Source organism: Centruroides vittatus, unplaced genomic scaffold (genome assembly GCF_030686945.1).
Source record: "Centruroides vittatus isolate TY-2023 unplaced genomic scaffold, ASM3068694v2 contig_630, whole genome shotgun sequence".
Lineage (NCBI taxonomy): Eukaryota > Metazoa > Arthropoda > Arachnida > Scorpiones > Buthidae > Centruroides > Centruroides vittatus.
This window is the reverse complement of record NW_027122387.1, coordinates 1,303,287-1,327,317: the sequence shown is the minus strand read 5'-3', so window position 1 is coordinate 1,327,317 and position 24,031 is coordinate 1,303,287. Positions and strand designations below refer to the sequence as shown.

The window sequence follows — 24,031 nt, the reverse complement described above, 5'->3', positions numbered from 1 at the left end:
TCCAGGGATAAAAGATTAAGTATTAGTTATTTCAGTGCTAGATCAAGCTTGCACCACATGCATACACTTGTGTACTGTCAAAAATATCTACTTTGCCTCTGAACAGATATTTAAGTGAACACTGTATGTATACAAAAGTAATTGGCTTGCTCTATATCTCAACGTTTCAGCTAATAAATGTATACTGTTAGATTTTACAATAAAATTTTAATTAAAGAAAGCTTGAAGAAGTTTAACAAGTTATGTACATTCTCCTTTCTAACAAAAGCTTCTTTCTAATCTTAGACTGAAAATGTCAAGAAATTTACATTCCTCAAAAGGAAAATTGCAACACCACAAAAGAATGCACCTAGCCACATGAAAATTGCAGGACTGGTATAGGTGACAGAGATATGCAAATGATTAAAAGAACAAGCAAAGATATGAAACAGACTCCTGTTTATTCAGTAATGAATATAGCCCCAAGGACAGCTATACAGGCCACTATATGGCAAGATATACTATCAATGAGGTGATTAATGGTTACCCAAAGTATCCCTTGCCAAGCTGCATCCACTGCAATGCACATGTTGTCTATGGTATGTGGCAGTGGTCCTGGTGCATCTCACTTTAGATGAGGTCCCACAGGTAATCTTTCTCCTATCAAGGGAGAGCAATCTGGTGACAGGAAAGAATGTGAATTCTGTTCAGGCTGGAGAGAGTTCACTGTACAACATACAGTCATGCATTTTTTTGCTGGAACACCGTGTCAGGTATGGCCTGTACTAATGCTGAAGACAGGTTTGTGTGACACACTGGTCTACTGTCAGAGAACCGGAAATGTGTACCAGGGCTGTCTGCTGATTGAACATGATGCCTCCTCAAAAGATAATGCTTAGCAAACAGAGTGGCACATAGCTTTCCCTGGAATATCACCACAACCTCCACGCTATCATTCCTCAACAGACAGAAGCAGGATTTATCTGTAAACAATACCTAATGCCATTCAGTTGTCCAGTTGCAATAATGATGACACCACATCAGGTGTACAGCTCTGTGTCAAGTGATTAGTGGCACCCCTGTTACTGGTTGCTGTGCATGCAGCCCAACATGCAAACAGTTGCGAATGGTTTTGGGTGGACACAGATGCACCCATTGATGGCAAGAAGTGGCTTTTGATGTCACAAGCCATGGGAACGGGTCCCGACAGGCCGTTCAGTGAATCTGCTGGTCTTTGTGCTATTATGCACCAGTGCAATCCACTCCCTCTTTGGTATGTTTGTAGATGTTCCTGCATCTATTATGTAACACATTGCTTGATGGTACTCCCTCAATGGTATGCACATCATGCCCAACATTCATGGCAACTGCACACATCAATAAACTGAGGACATGCAGCTCCAGGATATGATCTCATTACCTAGCCATTAACTAATGGTATTCAGCTCACTGTCATCTCCAAGGCATTTCTATGCTTCTTCGAAAGTTTAGCTGCTGCAAACCATCACTGATACTATTTATGGCCCAAGCCAGCTGCTGGTCTTTATAGACTAAAACTGAGTACCACATGACCTGATGCATACACAAACTTAATCATTTGCATCTCTGTCACCTCTATTGGTCAAGCTATACTCTTCCTTCATGATGTTGCAATTTCACTTTTGAGAAGTGTAGTAGAATAGTAGAAAATTTAGTTTAATGATAAAATGATGATTCATCAATATTACTTTTTATAATTAATATATTCAAATAAATTTTACATTGCAGTTACTAAGTTATCAAAGAAAGGAAAAAACATTTATGAATGTAACAGAAAGTATGAGAAGCTTTATTAATAGATTTTCAACATCAATAAATGAACTTAGCCTTTAAAAGAATCAGACAATAAGTTATAACTATTGATATGGATTACTTTTAATTTTGATATTATAAGATTTTTCAAGAAATGCTATTCAATAAAAAATGAACTTCATAGTAATAACATTTTTAGGCTTATAAAAATAAAAAAATAATAGTTACAATATAAGTATCAATAGCCATTCATATTCATTTACATTTTTAATAAACTATTACTATTTATTATTTTAAGTAAAGGTCATAACATGATAAACACGATAAATTGGCTCCAGTTAGATAATGAAAATTTGCCCAAAAGTAGGTATCAATAAATGGGTAATAACTGCCAATATTAGACCAATTTAAAAAAAAAAAAAAATTGAAATTACATACAAGAACGTGATTCTTAAATTTCTCAAAATATTTCAGAATCCTATATTATCTGAGGCAAACCTGAAAGTGAATACAATATTGTTTCATACTTTAATTCATAAAAGTACAAAACGGTAGTATGTAATAAAATTATTTGTTTTTGTAATTCTTTTGTGATGTAACTTGTCATTTAGGGTGATTTTTATCAATTGTTTCAGATTCTATCTATTTTAACCACATTGCATATTTAATAAGTGAAGTCAGCAATTTTTTGTAGTATATAATATAAAGATTCTTACAAATGTTTGAAATTGTTACCCTATTCTAAATCAGTGATCTCATTTTTGAAAACATTTATCAAATGAAAAAACTACAAATTTTTTTGATTTGAATTTTGCACCAAAATATTTTCTAATATACTCCATCTTGTGTATTTCATTTTTCCCAATAATGGCATAGTTTTTAACTTGCAATTTGATACAAAGAAACATTATTTTATATATTATTTTGAAATTCATTATTTTGTAAAATTCAAAAATCACATTTTCATGTGTAATCTCAAAATTTGTAAAAAATTTGGTCATTAGGTAGCAACTAATCAATAACCGATATCTACTTTGGGCCAGTTCTAGCCCAAAAATATGATTACTTCTCCTGCTACAGTCTTAGTAATTGTTATTAAAATGCTCAAATAACAAATTTATAATTAAAAGCTGGAAATAGAAAAGTTATTAAAAATTAAATTTAATACCAAATTATATAATATATATATCAAAAATTTGAATATTAATTAATGCATACTAAAATACAACTTACTATACAATCAAATCTGTTGAATGCTGATTCAAAATAAATGCGAGGGCCTAAGGCATACATTTTAACAAGCATTTCAAAAATGAATAATCCTAAAAATACAAACTCTGCATAAACTGTGAGAAAAAGAAAAAAATATATTATATTAAAATACTTGCTAATAATTCGGACATTTATATATTTTACATTTAAAATTATTTATTAGTTTTAATTATTTTATTTTACATTTTATATATTTTAATTTTTAAAAATATATAAAGCGAGATTAAATAGTAATTTACTCTTTAACCAAAACAGTACAACTAATACTTTTTTTTAGTACTAAATAAATAAACTCCAATTTACAAAGAATATATCATTTATAAAGAAATTATTTCTCTACACAATTTAAATCATAGTGCATGTATGGAACCAGATTGTCTCACTAGATAACCCCAGTTCAAAATATTCTTTCACAAAAAGCTGTCAGTTGTATATTGAACTTGTGTATTTAAGTTTCCAGCTTCTCATTAAGTTCATTGAGATAAAGGTTTCTTTGAAAATAGAAAAATGATTACTAGTTAATATTAAATTTAAAGTATTTAGAAGATACAATGCTTTCTATCCAACTGATACACAATAGATAAATTTTTACATTAAAAAAAAATCATCTAGATCTTCATTGTGAATGCTATTTCAGTCTATGCAGTATGTTGTGAAAAAGTAATTGAGAATATATTCTTGCTTTAGTTTTATATGGAGATATGACATTTTATTTAATATTGAGCAAATGTGAAAAAATTACTTTACTTTTCAAAGTCTCCTTAAAAATTTACTAATTTCCAGTTATTACATTTTTTGATATTTCAAAATAAAGATATCAAAGCAATTTACAAAAATGCAATAGCTATTTCAATTTCATAAAAAATATGTAATTGAGTAGTATTAATAACTTTGTATGTTTTTTCACTTGTTACATTTCAAATTTAATATAATATTACAACATTCTATTCTATGTTTGTAATATTTTATTAAAATTTCGTCTAGAAAAATCTGAACTCTCAAGCTAAATCACTCAAAAACATTTTGATAAACTTATGAAGTTAAAATCTAAAATAAATAAAATTTTTTATAAATTTATTAAACTGTAAATTATAATTAAATCTTAAACATTTCAAGATAAGAAATATGAAAAACTAAAACTTTTTATCTTTAATTTTATATCTTTATTTGTTTATTATCCATTATTTCTTAATAATTTAATGAAACTGAAGATTTTCTGTTTAAGAAATTTTTAACTTTTACAGTTTTTAATCTATTTTATAAAATGTTTTTGAATATTCCAAAATATTCTAAGAAAATGAATTATAACAACAATTCTGTAAAAATACCACTAACTAGATACACAACAAATATAAAGAATCTTTATAGAATAATAAGTTTAAAAAAGTTTCTTTGTTTTTAACTTATTATTCTATAACATGGAGCAGCAGTGATCAATATTGATGGCTTTACGATCCATTCTCTTCTTCGTTTTCCTATCGTTAGTACGAAATTTCGATCTCTAAATGGACAAGCTGCACAGAGATTCCAGATTGAGATGAAGTCACTCAAATTCATCATCATTGATGAAATGTCAATGATTGGTGCAAGAATGCTTTACATGATCGAGTGAAAATTGAGGGAGATAAACCCCGAGAAAGATGAGCCGTTTGGTGAATTCTTTATCTATTTGTTTGGTGATTTTCGTCAGCTTCCTCCTGTTAAAGATACTCCTCTCTACTCAAGTGTTTGTTTACAATGTAATGTCCCAACAAAGTAGGGACCCTGTTGGGACATTACATTACATTTGCATTTGATTCTTTTGAGAAGTTCATTGAACTTAGTAATTCTCATAGACAAAATAGCGCAGTTAGTTCCTTCACAGATGTCTTATATCTAGCTTCGAGTGATTTCTCTGATACAGATCTCAACATTCTGACAACAAGAAATCGAGCCTGTTTATCCAGAGATGAACTTGATCAGTTCCAAATGGCAGTAGAGCTATATCTAACAAACGAACAAGTTAAACAAAGCAACGAAGACTACTTGCAGTCAACTGGACACCCTCTTGCTTATATAGCATCTGAAAACACTCCAGATATTGTCCCGCCTTCATCCAAAGATGACTCAGCTCTTGGTCTCTCCAAGTATTTGTATCTCTCAGTTAATGCCAGAATCATGCTGAGAGTCAACTTACGGGTGCAAGGAGGTCTCGTCAATGGTTCACTAGGAACTATACGCTACATTATATATGCTCCTAATGCTTGCCCTCCAGCTCTTCCTCTGTTTATTTTAGTGGAATTCGATAGCTATCAGGGACCTTTCATCTATGGTAATCTGTTTCCAATAATCCCCATAATACGCTCTTCGAACAATGGCAGTATATTGCGATCTCGTAGATAGTTTCCCCTTACCTTAGCATACTCGATGACTATACACAGGGATTAACTCTTCCAAAAATCAAAATAGATATAGGGAAAAAGAGACAGCTATCAGTCTTACCTATGTTACATTGAGTCGAGTAAAAAAAAATAACTGACTCAGTATTTTTAAAAAGTTACAATAAAGATCACTACGAGTCAATCTGTAAGACCAAGGCCCGTAGTGATAGACAGAATTTCGTGAAACGTTGGCATAGCAATTAATTAATGGCTTATTCTGACCTTATATTTGTACCTTTAAATGATCCAATAGAAATCAAATATATTGTTGAGAACGAATGATTCTTTGTTTCTTTTTTCCCTCATAATATAGAAAATAAAGGTGCGAGCAGCTTCATTCTGACTACACGCTGATGCAGCGTTACTTAACTAGTTATAAAAGCTGTTTTAATGTATCATAGTCTTCTATAATACAGGGGTTGGACAAAAATATGGAAACACCAAAAAAAAACCTATTACTAAGCACTAATACGGTGTAGGAAAACCGTTGGCATTCAAAAAAGCCTGCAGTCTTCTTGGAATGGATAAATACAGGTCCTGTATGGTTTTCAAAGGAATCTTGTACCATTCATCCTGCAAAATAGTGACAAGTTCAGGTAACGATGATGGAGGTGGATAGTGATCACGCACCTGTCTCTCCAAAGTAGACCACAAATGCTCAATAATATTGATGTCTGGTGACTGTGGTGGCCAGAGGAGATGCGACAAATCACCCTCGTGCTCACAAAACCACTCTTGGACGAAGTGAGCTGTGTGAACAGGCGCCCTGTAGTCTTGGAACACAGCATCACCATTGGGGAACAAACATTGTACCATGGGATGGACACAATCGCCCAAAATGGTTACATAATCTTTGGCAGTAATGTGACCTTGCAGAGTAATCATGGGGCCCATGGAATACCACAATATGGCTCTCCAAATCATAACCGAACCCCCGCCATGTTTCACTCTTGGCAGCAAACAGTCTGTATCGTAAGCTTGGGACAGCGTTCGCCAGACGTAAACTTGGCCACAGATTGGAAACAATGTAAAACAAGACTCATCCGACCAAATGACTCTTTTCCATTGCTCCAGAGTCCAGGTTTTATGGCTTTGGCACCACATTTTTCTCTTCTGGGCATTTGCATTACTGATTAATGGTTTTGGAATTGCAGCTCGCCCTGAAATTCCCTGCTTATGGAGCTCCCTTTAAACTGTTTTGGTGCTGACAGGATTTGTGAGCTCCATATTCAGTTCGGCAGTGACTTTTGCAGCTGTAGTCTTCTTACTTTTTGTCACAATCCTCTTCAATGACCGTCTGTCACGATCACTCAACACACACTTTCATCCACATTGTGACTTAGCGGATGATGCTTTTCCACTTGTTCTGTATGCAGTATAAATCTTTGATATGGTGCCTCTTGACACACCAAACATTTCGGCCACCTTGGTTATGGAAGCACCCACCATACGAGCACCAACAATTTGCCCACGTTCGAATTCACTTAGCTCTGACATTGTGCACTCCCACCTACACAGAACACAGTTCTAACAATGACTGACATGTGCAATGTATTGAGGAGATTGCAGAGGTGTCATTAATAATCAAACACAAGAGCGCCACCTAGAGGCTTGGCTAGAATCAACATTTACGTTCAACTATGCATTTCACGAGGGGTTTCCATATTTTTGTCCAACCCCTGTATATACACAGGGTGGTCACAATCTTGTCACTTTTTAAAACAATATAACAAAATACAATTTGAGCAACAGAACAACTCAAACAGCTTTTATTCAGGTTTCAATACACCTCTACATGAGCATCATTAGTAGCTTGCAACACATCCAACTAATATTCAATCTCATGCCATACATTATTAAGCTTGTCTGCAGTGAAATTTGGATAACATTAATGATTTTGTTTTTCAAAATACCTAAATTCGAGATTACTGTTGTACATATACAACCTTTAACATAATCCTGCAAGAAAAAATTCAGAGGTTAATGTCTGATGATCACAGAAGCCATAGAATAGACCTCTCTCTGCCTAGTCATCTATCTGAGAAAGCTTCAAGCCTTTGGTCATTGAAGTTTGGCACAAACATCAAGTCCCAATAACCATTAGACACCATCAAGTTATGCTAAAATATGACACGAAGTTGCAATTCCTAAAGTTATAGAAAGACAAACAAATCCAAATAAACATTTGCATTAACTGTGTTTTCTGCAAAAAGGGGATCAATGATTTTGTTGTGAAGTAATCCACATCACACATTAACCTTTGAGCTTTCACAATCCTGTTCACATACTATGTGAGGATTTTCAGAACCCCATATTCAAATATTATGTTAGTTGGCTTTACAACTTAAATGAAAGGTTACTTCAACAGAGAAGCAGATTTTAGTTAGATAGTGATTATCATCATCAATACATGAAAACAAAAACTATGAATATTAGTTGTGTTACAGTTTATCATGTAGCTAAATGACTTGGACAATTTGTAACTTGTAGACATGCAACTTCAGTCCTTTGTATAGAATCTTCAATATAGTTGTCTTTGGAACGTGTAATTCTACTGTAATGACACAAATCAACTTGATTTTCTAAGACTGCACTGGTAAGCTTTAAGCTTTACTTGCTTTACAACCTGAAAACACAAATGGCTGGTCAGTTAGCAACCAATCCAGTCTCCTATAAATTTTGCATTTGCCTGTTAATGGAGTTAATGTATAGAAGATCCTTTCCATATCTCCTGTGTCGTTTCAGGTCAGTAACCACTGATTTTGTCTCAGAGAACCATAATTCTTTTGTGTCCTTTCCAATTTTTATTTCGAATGATTTGCAGGGCCCTCAAAAATTGAGTTGTTCTTCTATTGCTGCAAACTGTATCACCTAGGTCAATTACTTTATGTTATAACGTTTCAAAATGTGTACAGAACTTTGTGACCATACTATATATACACACAATAGCAAACATTATTAAAAATGTATAATAAATATGAGAAATAAATATAAATGACTATTAATACTATACTAATTACTAGTGTAGTTTTTGATTTCATAATAATCAAACTTTTTCATTTGTTTTTATTAATAAACACTAACTCTTTTTACTTAGTTTTTTTATAGTAATTTGAAAAATTAAATATAGTTTATCAGTTTTGTGTGTTTTATGCAAAATTATGTGCTGTATCATATATATTTAAATTTATTTAGCTAACTACTTTATATATAAACAGAAATAAAAAAATTTCAGCTTACTACAAAATTTAATTTTAATAAATGATGTTTAGAGAGCTCCTATATATACAATTTGTTCTGCTATTAAAATAATCCAATTGTTCAGAATCAAGTTTACCAATTTATTCTAATTGTTTTAATTAAATTTTATAATTCATGACAAACTAATTTTTTGTTTCTATTCATGTTTCCTGCTGTCTTGGCGATCTGCTCAATTGACTGCCATCTGTTTGAACTCACGATCTCATATACAACTGATACTTTGAAAATTAGATTAAATGAGCATATGAGAGCAATAAAAGGAAATTATGCAAATTCAGCAGTGGCTGAACATTGCAATAATGAAGGTTGTGAAATAGATTTAAACACTGTTAAAATAAGAAAGAAAGAAGAAAATAATTTTAAATGTCAATTGTATGAACATATAAATATAATCAGACAAACAGAAAGAATAAACAACACCGGAAGGGAAATCCACCAATCATGGAGAAGCATTATAGAAAGGGGAGGGAAGTAAAAGCATAAAAGGAGAGTTTGGAAAATGAATTGTAAACATAGTTTAAAGTAGAAAAGAATATTCCAGAATGTAAGTAGTTAATGTAAAAGTTATTGGATGTTATTTTGATTGTGATTAATTGTAAAGTTTAAAAAAACAGGTATAGGTTTTGATTTAATTAGATGTGGATTAAAAGAATATTTGTATCATTAAAGAAGTTTGGAAATACAGAAACTGTAAGAATTTTATTATTTTATTGTCGGGAAAATAATGTGTATACTTTTAATTTTTATTCATAATTGTAACAAAAAACCTTTTAATTGTTGATTTGTAGAAAGTGCTATTTAGATGCCTGCTGAGGAAGAACAAATGGGTCCGAAACACAAGCTTAAAGTGTATGTGTACAGGTTAACTAAATAAAAAATATTATTTCTGATCAGTAAGACTAAGTATCTGCATCCATAATATTCCAGTATAATAAGTCCTGTTAATTGATAAATGTACTAGTATACAAAGATAAATTTCAGCTATTATAGAGGACACAAAGGCATAATAATTGAATAATTTAATTAATAGAAATTTTAGCTTAAATCTATTTGAAGTTAATGTATATGTAATAAATCCAGCAGTAATAACTGTGTTTAAGAATAGAAATATTAGAAAAATGCAAGTTAATGAAGACAGAAGAAAAATTTAAAAGCACTCTAAACTTTAAATTAGTAAATGTATAGTATGTTTAATGATATCCTTACAATCATTTGCTACAAAAAAAAAATATATCCAACAAAATTTAGTTAAATAAACAGAATATGTTTAATTAGTCAATTAAATCATTCTAATCTGCCGTGTGATCTGCATATTTGCTAAAATTTAATATTAAATTATTAGTAAGTGCAGAGCATTTGAAAGCTCAGAATGATCTAATCTAATAATAAATATATCTATATTAAATTAGAACAATTTAAACAAATTTTCTTTTACATGTAACAACCATCTTTTACATATAAAATAGCACAATGTAGGTCTTTCAAATTTAATTTACAAATCTAAATTCGTAAAATCAGAAAGTAACATGAAATTTTTATTATTATATTTCTCTAATTCTTAATATTAAAGAAATATTTTAACATTTATATCTCTAATTTTTAATCATTTAAAAAAAGTGATATTAAAAAATGAACACTTACATAAAAAATCTGTTAGCCATTCTTCTTGGCCATGATGTTCAACAGCAACACAAATAGTATTTAAAAAGACAAGTACAATAACACTCCAATAAAATACTTGAGTTTTTATAACATGACGAATATAGAATCTGGAAGAAAGATATAACATAACATATAAAGCTTTAAAAAACAATTTAAAATTTTTTATAATTATTAAATATTTACTTTAATCTTTTTTCTGCTCTCCAAAATGCTTTACAAGCCCCTTTATTAAATTTAGCTTTGAATCGGGAAGACCGTGATAGTACTATATAAATAAGCAAGTTTCATAAAATTATAAAGATATTGTATAATTATGTTGTTTTAATTTAAATTTACTTTAAAATAAATTTAAATTAAAACAAACAACCTTCTTCATCTTCTTCATCTTCATCTGTGCTTTTACTATGCATAGATTTTAATAATTTTTTTTTTTTGGCAGCTGCTTTCTTTCGAGCTATACAATAAAATTTTGTACACATATATGTTATGGCAACAATCATTTAAAAAAATAATAAAACAATGTTTAACAAAAACTTAATATTAAAATTATAAAAAATAAATTCATACCTTCTATTATATGCATTTTTTCCTCTTCTGTGGTTCTCTCCTCTGCAAGGATGACTTCCTCTGAATAGATAAAAGTAAAAATATTTTAATTCATTCATGCTGCAGCAAAACAAACTTTTTGCAGTAACATGAATGGAAGAAATATACAGCCACATTCTAACATCTAAATTCATCCTACAATGAATGATGTTCTTTGATATCCATCACAATATCTAAATTAAATTTCAGTATTATGAATTTTTTCAAAGTATATTTTTGAAAACTTCAAAAGCGTTTCTAATGAAAATGAAAAATACACAACATTCATAACATTTACAAATTTATGATCACCTATGCATTTGCTGAGAGAAAATTTTTTTTAATTACTAATGTTTTCAGCCTACTCCTATAGGCCATCATCAGGTTTCTTAAAACCATTTTTAGAAACTGTTCCATAAATAGAACATTCCATTTAAATTTTAATCTTTGAAGAATTCTAAATACATATTTAAATGTAAACGAGTTAACTAATGAAAAATATAAGGTTAACAATAAATAAAAATAAACTTAACCTTGTATATTCTTTAACAAAATACAAATAAATATGCAAATAAGAAAAATATATACAAAAAAACTATGAGAGTATTTTTCTTAAATTTAAATATGATATATTTAAATATTTTACTAAATTTAAATATGATTATAGGGGAGCCATAATTTAGGGGTATTTATATCCAAATCTTCTTTCAATGATATATTTCCAGGCTGGAGGTAATGCACTTGCATCTCTCGCATTCAGGCATTGCTCTTTGATCTTGCTCTTGTAAATCTCTATTTTTTTTCCATATCCATAGCAATGGTTGGAAAATGTACCTTTTTAATAATTTTCTTTCATCCCACTTTATAACAGTGTCTTCCAAATATGACATTGCTACTAAAACTGTATTACTGTGGCCTTTTTCTACATTGTTCTTGTGTTCCTTGAGTCTCACCATGAGGTTTCTTTCTGTGACTCCAACAATCTTTTTGGACCCCTAGCTGTTGATTTTCATAAGGTATTTTGTATGCTCCAGCTTGTTCTTCTTTCTTTAGTTTGTCTTTATCATTCTTTAGTAAGTTGTAAATATTAAAAACTCTTTTGTACACTATCCACAAATTTTTGTAAGTTGCCAGTTCATAAGTTGTGCCTCTCAACCATATGTTGTAAGTGAATTTATTGATTCTATCAATGTTTTTTGGAGACTTGTCTTTATTTTCTTCATAACTCCTGATGAGCCTTCTATAGATAATGTTCTATACCCTAAAGATGTAGCAATTTCTTTAATTTCTCTTTAGTGGTCCTGTATACTGGAACAATACAAAAAAGACTCTTCTAACAAGTGATCTGAATGCAGAAAGTTCATACAAGGGTCATTAGACCATAATGGGATATATAGATGAGAATAAGTTGGTTTGATATATATGTCACTGTGAAGGACCAAAATTAGAGAATGTAGAGATTCTCCAGTGAATGTCAACACATACAACAGCCCATTGGAGAAAGACCAAATATGTGGTGATATTATTAATGTTGCATTATGTTAGTATAGGTTTAGGTTAGGTTTAGGTTTGTTTTAGGTTAGGTTAGGTAAAAAATGTACTTCAGACAAGCAGCTGCAACTAATTCAAGAAATGGAAGGAAAGGCTATACATGCTGTAATTGCAAAATAAATTGTTCTACGACTAAATGCTAGGAACAATACTTTTATTCAACGTTCACATCAGTGCATCCTGAATGTCCATGTAAGTAAAAAATAATGATATTTAAAAAATATTTCATACATGCACAAAATGACTGTGTGAATGCCGACATTCATCGGAGAATGTTGACATTCGCAGGATTTCAGTCTTTCACAGTAACACATACATCAGTATAGATACCTCCATTCCTAAACTGAATGTTAATGTTCAGGAAGTGCAGACAACTAGTGCTCTGTTGTTCAAGTTTTAGGTTTAAACTGTACCTATTGTTATTAACCACATTCAAAAACTCTTGAATCCTCCAATTATTTCTCTAAATTATGAATACATCACCTACATATCTGGTATGTATAATTGTCAGAATTAGGTATGAAAGGATGGAGACAGATTCACAGGGACATGAGTAACGGTAACACAGCTTTATTGAACAAGGATGTGAATAGAAATGTGTATTGCGCAAGCATGCTTACAATATATATACATATATTTATGTATATATATTGTAGGCAACCCTAAATATATATACATATATTTAGGGTTGCCTCCAGAGAGCACTGCAATATATAGCATCATCCCCTCCTAAGGTGAATTACAAACATAATCTTGTAAGTAGATAGGGGTTTATGATGTCTTCGATTTGACTCTTGAACATTAGAAGAATCTGAAGCTAAAGCAATGTCTGATGATAAATTTTTCATGCCATCTTCCTGGGGAATATTATCAATTATAGAATTATTTTCTTCTTCTTCTTCCCATCACAGCTGAAGAGAAACAAATAAAGTACCTTGAGATTTAGGAGTTGTAGATGTTCAAGCTCTCCGTTGATCGATGTGACGCTTCCATACCAAACCATTAGGAAGCTCAATGTTATATGTAACAGGCAGAAGTTTCTTAATAATTTTACCTGCAACCCAATATTCTTTAGAATGAAAGTCATGAACAAAAATTGTCTCTCCTATCATAAAAGCACATTGTGGATGAACAACGTGGTAATCCAAAAGTGTTAAAAGGTGCAATAAATATAGTCTTGAGCAAAGTTTCCTGTTGTTGAATAGCATCTCACTTGGTGTTTTACCAATAGAACAGAGAGGGGTAGTACGGTATGAAGTTAGAAATCAAAGAAGAAATGCCAATTATTCTTGATACACTTACGCAAAGCAATGAAAAGTTTATCTGTACATGATACTTCCATAAAACCATTATTGGTAAAAGGAAGAGAGTCAAACTGCAACTTAAATAATGAAATCAGAATTGAGTTACTACAGTCTTCTGTAAATGAATCATTACTATTTTATTTTTAATTTTATTTTATGAAACCGTGTCCTTTTCCATATTTCTGACTTATTAAACACTAGTTTTATAGTGTATTTCGAAGACACCTAGCAAGTTTTTCATCAATTATCTTTATTTAGTTGAGTTGACTCAACTAAATAAAGATCTATCTCTATAAAGATCCTATCCTCTATCCTAATCTTTAGTAATATAATTAGTTATAGGTTTTAGTTTTGGATTATTTTATGTTATTGTATGTGTTATACCACATGGTCAGAGTTGACATTTTTCGCCAATCCTATCGATTTTGTCGTGCGGTATGGTTCGATGATTATCTGGTTCTAGTACTAATAATTAATATTACAAGTGTTGCATGTTGGAATCAAGACTGCCTGGCATCTGGTATACAAACCTGTATGTCGTTAATCCGGAAACAGTAGAGAGAGACACAGACGAAACACCTTGTAGTGGTTAAAGTATCTTTGTTTAATCAAGGAATTAATGTACAAATAAGTTTTTACAAAACTGTGGGGCGAATGTCTGTACGTGTGGACAGATCTCAGTCAGAACAAAGAATAAGTTGAATACAAAGAACTTCCAGACACTCTGTAAATTAGACTTACTTCTATCCCGAACCGAACAGTGCTAATATTTCTTCTCTCACTAATGTTTTCGAACCTCTGGTTCTTCTTCAGGTGAACAGACAAGTTATTTGATGGCAAAAATCTTTCAAAAAACGAATTCCGAAAGCTCTACGTAAACACGCGCAGTCTTCGTCATTCTGCGTGTGCACAGTTGATGAAAGTATAGCTTTACGTTATCCCGTATCATAGACCAGCGTTTGCCAGGCCACCGATAATGATAATTCTTCTTTGCTATTGATACATTTTTCTTCCTTTGCCATTTTATGTATCCAAGTAATACAAACAATGCAGCGGCTGCACCATTTAAGATGGATTGAAGCGATATGGATACATAAAATGGCAAAGGAAGAAAAATGTATCAATAGCAAAGAAGAATTATCATTATCGGTGGCCTGGCAAACGCTGGTCTATGATACGGGATAACATAAAGCTATACTTTCATCAACTGCGCACGCGCAGAATGACGAAGACTGTGCGTGTTTACGTACAGCTTTCGGAATTCGTTTTTTGAAAGATTCTTGCCATCGAATAACTTGTCTGTTCACCTGAAGAAGAACTAGAGGTTCGAGAACATTAGTAAGGAAAGAAAGATAGAGAAGAAATATTAGCACTGTTCGGTTCAGGATAGAAGTAAGAATAAGTTGAAGACAAAGGGTCGTAAAATATTTTATGGTTATTGGGAAGGTCCCTTTAGTAGGTCAAATTGGTTTGCATTGGGAGTACTGACACTGTACATTATCTTAATAGTACAATTAAAGTTTTCTTTGTTCATCTACTATCTTTAATTATTTGTGAAACTCCTTCTTTTTATTGTTGTATGTGTTAAAATGAAGGAGTTTCACAAATAACCAAAATATATATTTTTGGTTAATATTCTGTGTTAATATATATATATATATATATATATAACACAGAATACACTCTATGACAACCTGACTTTTCCTTTTAGACTACTTAGTTGCCAAATATCCTAAAAGAAAAAGTCAGGCATAAAAGAATAATACAAATACATTAGATAATACAAACATTTCAGTATTAATCAAATATATTAAAATAAAATCTTATTTTAATATGTTTAATTAATCCAATGAATTCCAATCTTATTAGTTATAAACTGATTGTTTAAAATAATAAAAGATAATCAACTTATCTCCCAGAAATATATTTAAAACAGACTTTCTACAGCAGTGTTCTTCAACCTTGGCGGACTTGCACTGGGCCTGTGGACCAGTGCAGGTCCGCAGAAATTTCCTGCTGGTATGTGAAAAATATTGTGGACTGGCAGGAAATTTTGTAGGGTTTCTCATTTCCCGGTCTTTTGCTTGTCCTGGGATTCCAGGATAAAAGTGAACTGTTTCCTGGGATCCCGGGAAGTCCCGGGACAAAATTAATTATTTTTAACATATACAAATTATCATGAAATCAAATGATATACAGTCAAACCTGTTTTTATGCACTCTTTTTATGTGCAATTTTTATTTGTGCGATTTTTTTAATGCGAATTTTTAATTTGTGCGGTTTTTTTTGTGCGATTTTTTATTTGTGCGGTATAGTTGGCGACTAGTCTCGTGCGATTCGTCATGTCTCATGTTGACTTATTATAGCTAAATAAACTTATTATAGCATAAATGCACTTATTATAGTAATATTATTGCATAAATATGCGAAAAATGAAATAATTTACTTTTTAAGTCAACAAAACACCACCTGGACAAAAATATGTAAAACAGACGATAGACCAGACGATGCAGTCAAGTGCTGACATCTGTTGTCAATAAATTCTATTTCGTACGGTTTTGAGTTATTTTCTATGTGAGACTTTTTTTATGCGGTCCCTGTTGACCGCATAAAAAAAATATTTTTTTTAATTGTGTTGCGAAAACTATTATTTACAGCCATTCGTGAAGTTTTGTGAGATTTTTTTAATGCGTTTTTTTTTAATGCGGTCCCTATCCCCCGCATAAAAACAGGTTTGACTGTAATTATTTTTCGTCTTTTAAAGTAATTTAAGACGCTCTGCAACCTCCAGAATCATATTAATAATGCTGTTAAAATATATATTAAAAATTTTCTTTGAACTACTAGAAATTTTCACAAATAGAAAAAATTTATTACAGTTTGCTGGAAACTGCATACAACAACAACAACAAGAACAAAATGCTTTAAATTGAGTTTTAAAAAAAATGAACTCAGATCAAACTTCTAACTTAGAAGGCAATTTTCGTTTTTTAAATAAAATATAATACAAAATATTGTAAATTTTTATAAGATTTTAAAAAGCAAAGATGGTCAATACTCCCATCACTCAATCTGATTCTTATTTTAGTAATGAAAAGTCTTGCTACCGAGAATGCCTTTTCCGACTCAATTGATGTGATTGGAATCATGTTTAATGCATTTAAGAGATGACAAATATTATGTGTTTTTCACCTGTATCCTGAAAGATTTCTAGTTCGTTTTCGAGATTGTAGTACTTCTTTTGTTCTCTAGTGCTCTTGATTTGTCTACCTCGACTGCTTTAATTGAAACATCATAGCCCAATAATTCGGCAGTTCGTTTGTCTTTAATAATCAAGTTATGAAGAAAAACTTCATACTTGCAGACTTTGTTCGTATCCTGGCCCAATTTGCACAACTTGGCCTTACGCAGTTATTGAAGCTACTGGGCATGGTTAAAAATTAAGACAACATAAGCACAATTATTACAGATATTACAGGTAAAGAATTTTGAGAGTCCTGTCACAAATAAGCAACGTATTGATTATTGACCATTTGTGAAGTGCCATAACGAGTAAAAATTAAAAAAAAACTAGTAAGTAGGTTTAAAATTAATAAATACAAATGTATTCTGACAGTTTATGAGTTAATTATACTTTCTATTTGTAAAATTTCCCCAACATTAACACAAAATAAGAAAAAAGTGAATTTTTAAGAAATTTGCATGATTTCCCGGGATAAGAAAAATTTCCTGGGATATTTCCCAGGTTAAAAAAACAACCGGGATCCCAGGATCCCGTTTGAGAAACCCTAAAATTTTGTAACAACAAAATAATAATTTTAAACTTGTAATTAATATAAACAGTTTTTATTTATTTTTTATAACTGAAATTGTTTAAATAAAGTTCATTATAAATTGAAATTTTATTAAATTGATTAGATAATCCTATAATTACTATATAATAATAATAATTTTAAAAATTTATAAAATAACAAGCAGTTATTTATTGTGACATCGTCACAATGCCAGGCTGCAATTTTTAATCATATTTTTAATTTATTTAATTTAATGTATCTCAAATCAGTAGTGGTTTGCCTCTGTACATCATACTTTCTCTGTTAGCAATAGAGTTGTGCCAATCATATATCTAACTCCTTTCAGGGGAAAATTTTTGAGTTGAAATAATGTGACTTCCAGTTTGCATCAGAAGTTTGTATATAGTTAATTGGGCCCTCCTGCCCCTAAGCTTTCCATATCTGGTTTTGACTTTATAAGTGTACAATTTTTTCAAATTGCAGTTCAATTATGTTTATGCATGACATTTATCAAATGAGTGTCAGTTTCATGATAATTCCCCCATCCTTTACACCCCTGATGTTACACTTAGTAGGCTTGCTTACTGGTGACATGTAGCAAAAACTCTTATTTTATTGTCACCATGCATGACTTGAGTGAGTGATTGGCATGCAAAGGAAAGCAACACCATTGCAATACACAGTAACCAGTGTTTTGTTATGGCCAGTTACAACAGTTGTGCATGTCATCCATGTCTAAGAAAATTTATCTTTAGTCTTCTGCTTATTCGTAAAATATTCCTATTTTTGCCAGTCCACAAGTGTGAAAAGGTTGAAGAATGCTGTTCTACAGTTAGACTGATGGGTTCATGTTACAAATTGCAGTAACTATGTTGTAGAATTTATGCTTGTATATAATTTATCTTATTTTACACTATTTTATTTATTTGTACATTTTTCAAATTGTTTAAAATATTTTTTAAACTTTGAATGGTTCAAATTAATATTTAAATTAAAACATTTTATCAGAACACTTTTAAAATTTAAACAAATACATATTCTTTTAAATTGATATTCACATAGAGATGTTACATGATATCTAAAATTATTTTAACATGTCTATATAAATATCTTAAAAAATATTTTATCCATTTATAGAGTATGTTTAAAAAAATGTATTCACATAAATGCATAAAATATTCTTTTTATTGAAAATTAATAAAAGTTCCTAAATAAGGAAAATAAAATAAGAAATCAAATCAGACTAATTTATTTAGTTTCTTTAAAACACAAAAAAGTAGCCAAAATAAGAATAGCAATTCCAAAACAATAGGACCATCAATTTTCAAACCAAGAACTGTTATCAATGACCTTGTTGAAGTTGGAATAAAGTTATTTATATATGGAGTTCCACCCAGCATAAACTTGAAAAAAACAAAATTCTGGAGAGAACAGTGCTTAATCAATAATGTATTAATCTTTTAGAACATTAAAAATTTTGATATCATCTCTAAGTTGGGTGTAGGAAGTGTAGTATACAAAGAAGAAGAAACAACTTGCTGCTATATTTCAAATCTTGTCAAAATTACTTCCTAAAAAAGACAAAAATAAATGGACAATCATTTCTCAGTAAAATTTATTTTTGATCTTGAAATAAAAGTTGTTTTCTATGCAAATATTCTGATTTCATAGATTTATACTATCAATTTTTCTTCTATCTTAAATTTTACAAAATGAGGTCAAGGTCATTAAACTAATCATTGCAACATTGATTTAATATACTATATATATATAATCTTTAATCTTAATTGTTTTTCTATAATTTGTATTTTACCAAAAATTATTGAATTCAAAAGGACTTTTGAGACATCCTGTGTATATTTCATATAAATTACAAATTAGTTTTAATATGAAGAATAAATTTTAAAAATATTTCAAATTGAGCTATGTCAAATAAACATAAAAACATTTAAAAATTTTTTGTTAAAATATAATGATCAAATTTTAATATGCATTTAAATTGTTTAACAGTGTAATTTCATTTAAAAATTTAATAAAAATTTTGCATTTGCTTCATTGTACCAGTTTTGACATAGCTTTATTCCATTATTGTATATTCTGGAATATACAAATACCTATAGAACAACACAATTTTGAAGAAGTTGATTCCTAAGCAATTTAAAGATTTGTTCATAAAATTAACATATTTTCAAATCATTTTTTAATTTTTGTTCTTCTTTTATATGTTGGAAAAATGTAATTTTGTAATTGAAAAAGCAAATGAAAATCAAATATGATTTCAAAGGAATTATTTTTCAATACAATACTGTTGTTAACTTTGAAATTTCATTAGTTTACTATGGAAAATTTGTATTTTAATTTGCATTGTTTCCACTTGTACTATGTTTTTTACAAATGTGGGATAAGTAAAGTTGAATTTAGGCATAATTATAAATCTTAAAAAAATTTTCAGACTTAAAATTCACCTGCTTTGCATATCCATTCAACATATCCATTGAGCTCTCTCTCCAATTGCTGCTGTCTTCGAAGCTTTAAAAAAACCTGTCTTTTTTCAACTCTTTCTCTTTCTTTTGCAAATTCTCTAATAAAATTTATTGAAGAATCTATTTTTCAAAATTTTTTAATAATGTAATAATTTTAATATAATATTTTCTTGAATACATACCCACTTAGCACACCAAGAACAAGATTGAGCATAAAAAAGGATCCAAGAATAATAAGAGGTATAAAATACATCCAATTATAGAGACTTCCATAGACATCATTTGTCTAATATTTAAAAATAAATTCGTTTGTATAAAATTTTAAAATAGTTTTTAAATAAATAGTGTAAATATTTACCCAATATAAAATTGCTGTCCAACCTTCCATGGTAATGCATTGGAAAACTGTTAGCATGGCAAAAAAAATGTTATCAAAATTCGTGATTCCATAATTTGGGCCATTCCAACCAGGTAAGCATTTTGATTCGCCTGTACATTCACGTGCCCCAGTAGGTACAGTACCATTTTTATGGTAACAAGGTGTTTCCCATTCACCCTCTTTAACTATTTCTGAAATAAAATAATTTTTACTTTAATATAATATATCAGATTTTATTTTCTCTCTCTTTAAATTATAAAGTATAATTGGAGAAATTAATTTATATCTTTTCAAAATATTTTTCAGAAATGACAAAAATTTTAATAATTTATAATTTAAACAAAAATAAAAACTATTGACCAAATGTTGCATATCTCAACAGATTAAACAAAAAATTAATCTGAATGATTGTTTTTATTCTTTTAGATATTTTTTTTATGTGAAAAGCTGACATGCAAAACAAGTTATATCCATTATATCCATGATGCACAGCACACAGTAGTGTTGCTTGGATTTAACTTGATTTGCATGGACTAACGATGTGTACAATACTACACAAAAATCAGTAATATTAATTGCTTTGGTCATACCCTGTACTATGCTTTGTAAGAAATAAGTGTCATAGCAAAAATGTGGTGATTTTAAAAATTAGACATAACTTGTTTTGCATACCAGCTTCATGTATTGTTATGAATTATAACAAAATGTTTTCATTTTTGTTATATTATAAAACATAATTGTCAACTTATAAGATACAACATAAAAATGTATGCTAATTTTGGAATGTTATCCAAATTTTACTGGAATAGAACACTTCTACTGCAATGTTCTATGGCAATCTTGCCTGGATGATGATGATGATGATGATGATGATGATGATGATGATGATGATGATAGCAGAGCCAGATGGCCTAAGTGGTTAAGGTGTCAGCCTACTGCTCTGGGGATCCAGGTATAAATCCAGAAGGATCAAAAACCCCAGGAATTTTTCATAGACAGTCCAATCTTTCACCACCCTGCTGCAGCCATTGTGGGCCTGGTAGCAATAGGAAAACAGGCCCTATTAAAAGCAGACAGAAGAAAGAAACAAAAATAGAAAACAAAAAAAACAAATTAATAATAATCGAATAATTCAGATTACAATTAGTGGTACAAACTTTTCATGAAGAAAAAAAACACAGCTTCTTTGTCTATTTTTCAGAACATTTTCAAACAATTTTTAAAAAATAACTGAAATTCGACACAGTTTGGAAAAGTCTAAACAGCTAACAACTCTGAGTATATAATTACATCACATTTCTTCAATATATGAGAAGACAAATGGCATAGAATTGAAACATAATAGAAAAATTTTGCAACTTGATTTGCATGGACTAACAATGTATACAATACTAGGGCATGTTAGAGAAGAGAAAAGCATGTTATTGATAATATTAAAAAATCATTCAGAAGTTGAAGATAGAAGTTTTACCTCTTAGTTTTTTTTTATTTTTGAATCTTTCTGTCCTATAGGGACTAAGGGCCATTTTTCATACTCAATGGGGATTCAGCCAATCCCACAATGGGATGAGAGACAATGCCCAACATATCAAGACAGACTAAACATGAAAAATTACTGGGATTGATTACCCAGATTCAATCCTGTATCCCAAAACCACTTCAGAAAATGTCTTAACTGCCTCAGCTATCTTGCTGTTAAAATGGCTCCATTGTTTTGAAACAGTAACTCAAAATTTGTAAAATATAAAGCAAAGAAAAAGTGATTATCTCACATCACTACAAACCAAATACAAACATATTGCTCATGTCCAGTCTAACATTTAGACCAGTTACAAAGCAGTCTAAACTTGAGTATTACTTCACAATGTTGAGATAGTGTTTGCACTCTGATTGAAATCTTCATTTATGCAAATAAATTTGGTTTGACAGAACTAAATGAAGTTTATGCTTGAGTTTCTGAGAAATACACATTTAAATAAAAAAAAACCCATAGAGTATTATGAAGACATATAAACTTAGATTGAAAGTGGTTTTGTTCATTAAAATTGTTGCTGGAGTATATTTAAGGTGTAAAATTTATTTCTTATATTCCTTCCAGTTTGCTAGAACAGTTATAGAGTTTTACATTGCCATGTATGAGATTAAAAATATGTATTGCCTTGTTTTGCATTATACCTTGGATTTTTCACAGGACACATTTCTTAAACCATTGACCTCTGAATAAAGATAATTTTCCAGCAATTTCTTGCAAACTTAGCTTTATTGGTGGGATGGTTTTGGTAAATGTGGTTGTAGCTATTTGAAGACTTGTTTATTTTATCTTTTCACTAAAATAGTACAGGGATTCGATCAAATCACTTATATTTTTAGGGAAATGACTCTATAGAATTGCCAATTGAACATCTTCAGTAAATTGATCATCTCCCTTAGGGCTTTAACCAATTCCCCATTTTTATCATATCCCCGCGACATATATAAGTACATACTATACATATTTGGAGGACAAATGATTTCTAAATGGTTGTTTGTAAATGAGTAAATATTTTCAAGGGATGCACTTATCTTTTCTCTATAAAAACAATTGTAAGGCATAAGTGTGTCTGAGTTGAAATAATAGTTTCACAGCTATAGTCAGTATGCAGAAGTGGCAGGAACAGACTGTGCCTCAAAATATTAAAATCTGAACTTGCTATTTGAGTTAACTTTAATACATCTTGTGAAGAGAAAATTCAAATCTAATAAAGTGAGCCTTATTCTAAGAAAAATACAATTTTAAAAAATAAAAATAAATTTCTGTGGTTTTTTATGATATGCTGGATTAAGAGTAGGCAACCCTATGTGTTATGAAGTCTGGAGGTATAATGTCATTCTCGTGTGTTGCATTTTGTTTTCTAGAAATGTAATGTGTTGGCTATATAATTTATCCAATGTAAATATATAGTGGATAATTTATAATTTTATAGATGTAGTATGTGCTGGTGTAACTATGAGTCTAGAATCTGGTGCGTACTTTTCTGTAATCTATATATATAACATATAGGTTTCTGTATTGTCTGTGTGCTTGTCACAGAATAACTGAATGAGTAATTGTTGTTTCATTTCTACAACACCCTTTTTTCTTGTTCCGTTTGTTTTCTTGTTTCTCAAATGTTATTTTAATCTATGTGATGGCATCTTTTGTTTTTGATGAATGAACTGAGTATTTTGAACACTGTGTGAAAACATGTGATTAGTCTATTGTGTAGGGCCTCTGATGTAGATTTTTGGTGTCACATATGTTATGCAAAATTTTTTACATAGATTATGTCTTGTGGATTGTTGACTGTAAAATGTTTATCTAGTTCCTTGTACAGGAAAGTAAATTTTTGTACCAAAAATTATGAATGTTGTCTGCACAAGGTTCTTCCGACTGCATATTCTTTGTACTATGTATTGAATGTCATGTATGTTTATTTTGACACAAGGCATAATTAGGGTCTTAGCATGTTTTCTTCTTCCTCTTTAATCCTGCTTGTTTCATTTTTTGTGTATGATTGGATTAGACCAAACA

At 30.3% G+C, this 24,031-nt stretch overlaps 1 protein-coding gene across 1 annotated transcript in view; it reads right to left on the bottom strand.

The window, feature by feature from the left end:
* The window catches only part of LOC136979676 (voltage-dependent calcium channel type A subunit alpha-1-like), a 445,853-nt gene that overhangs the window by 215,181 nt on the left and 206,641 nt on the right, over positions 1–24,031 (bottom strand). Inside the window, exons 8-15 of the mRNA XM_067275717.1 lie at positions 20,461–20,672; positions 20,285–20,388; positions 20,085–20,200; positions 10,953–11,012; positions 10,753–10,839; positions 10,569–10,650; positions 10,365–10,492; positions 3,004–3,116 (exon numbers count right to left, since the gene is read on the bottom strand). Coding sequence (XP_067131818.1) covers positions 3,004–3,116; positions 10,365–10,492; positions 10,569–10,650; positions 10,753–10,839; positions 10,953–11,012; positions 20,085–20,200; positions 20,285–20,388; positions 20,461–20,672 — 902 coding nt within the window. The remainder of the gene's footprint in view (positions 1–3,003; positions 3,117–10,364; positions 10,493–10,568; positions 10,651–10,752; positions 10,840–10,952; positions 11,013–20,084; positions 20,201–20,284; positions 20,389–20,460; positions 20,673–24,031) is intronic.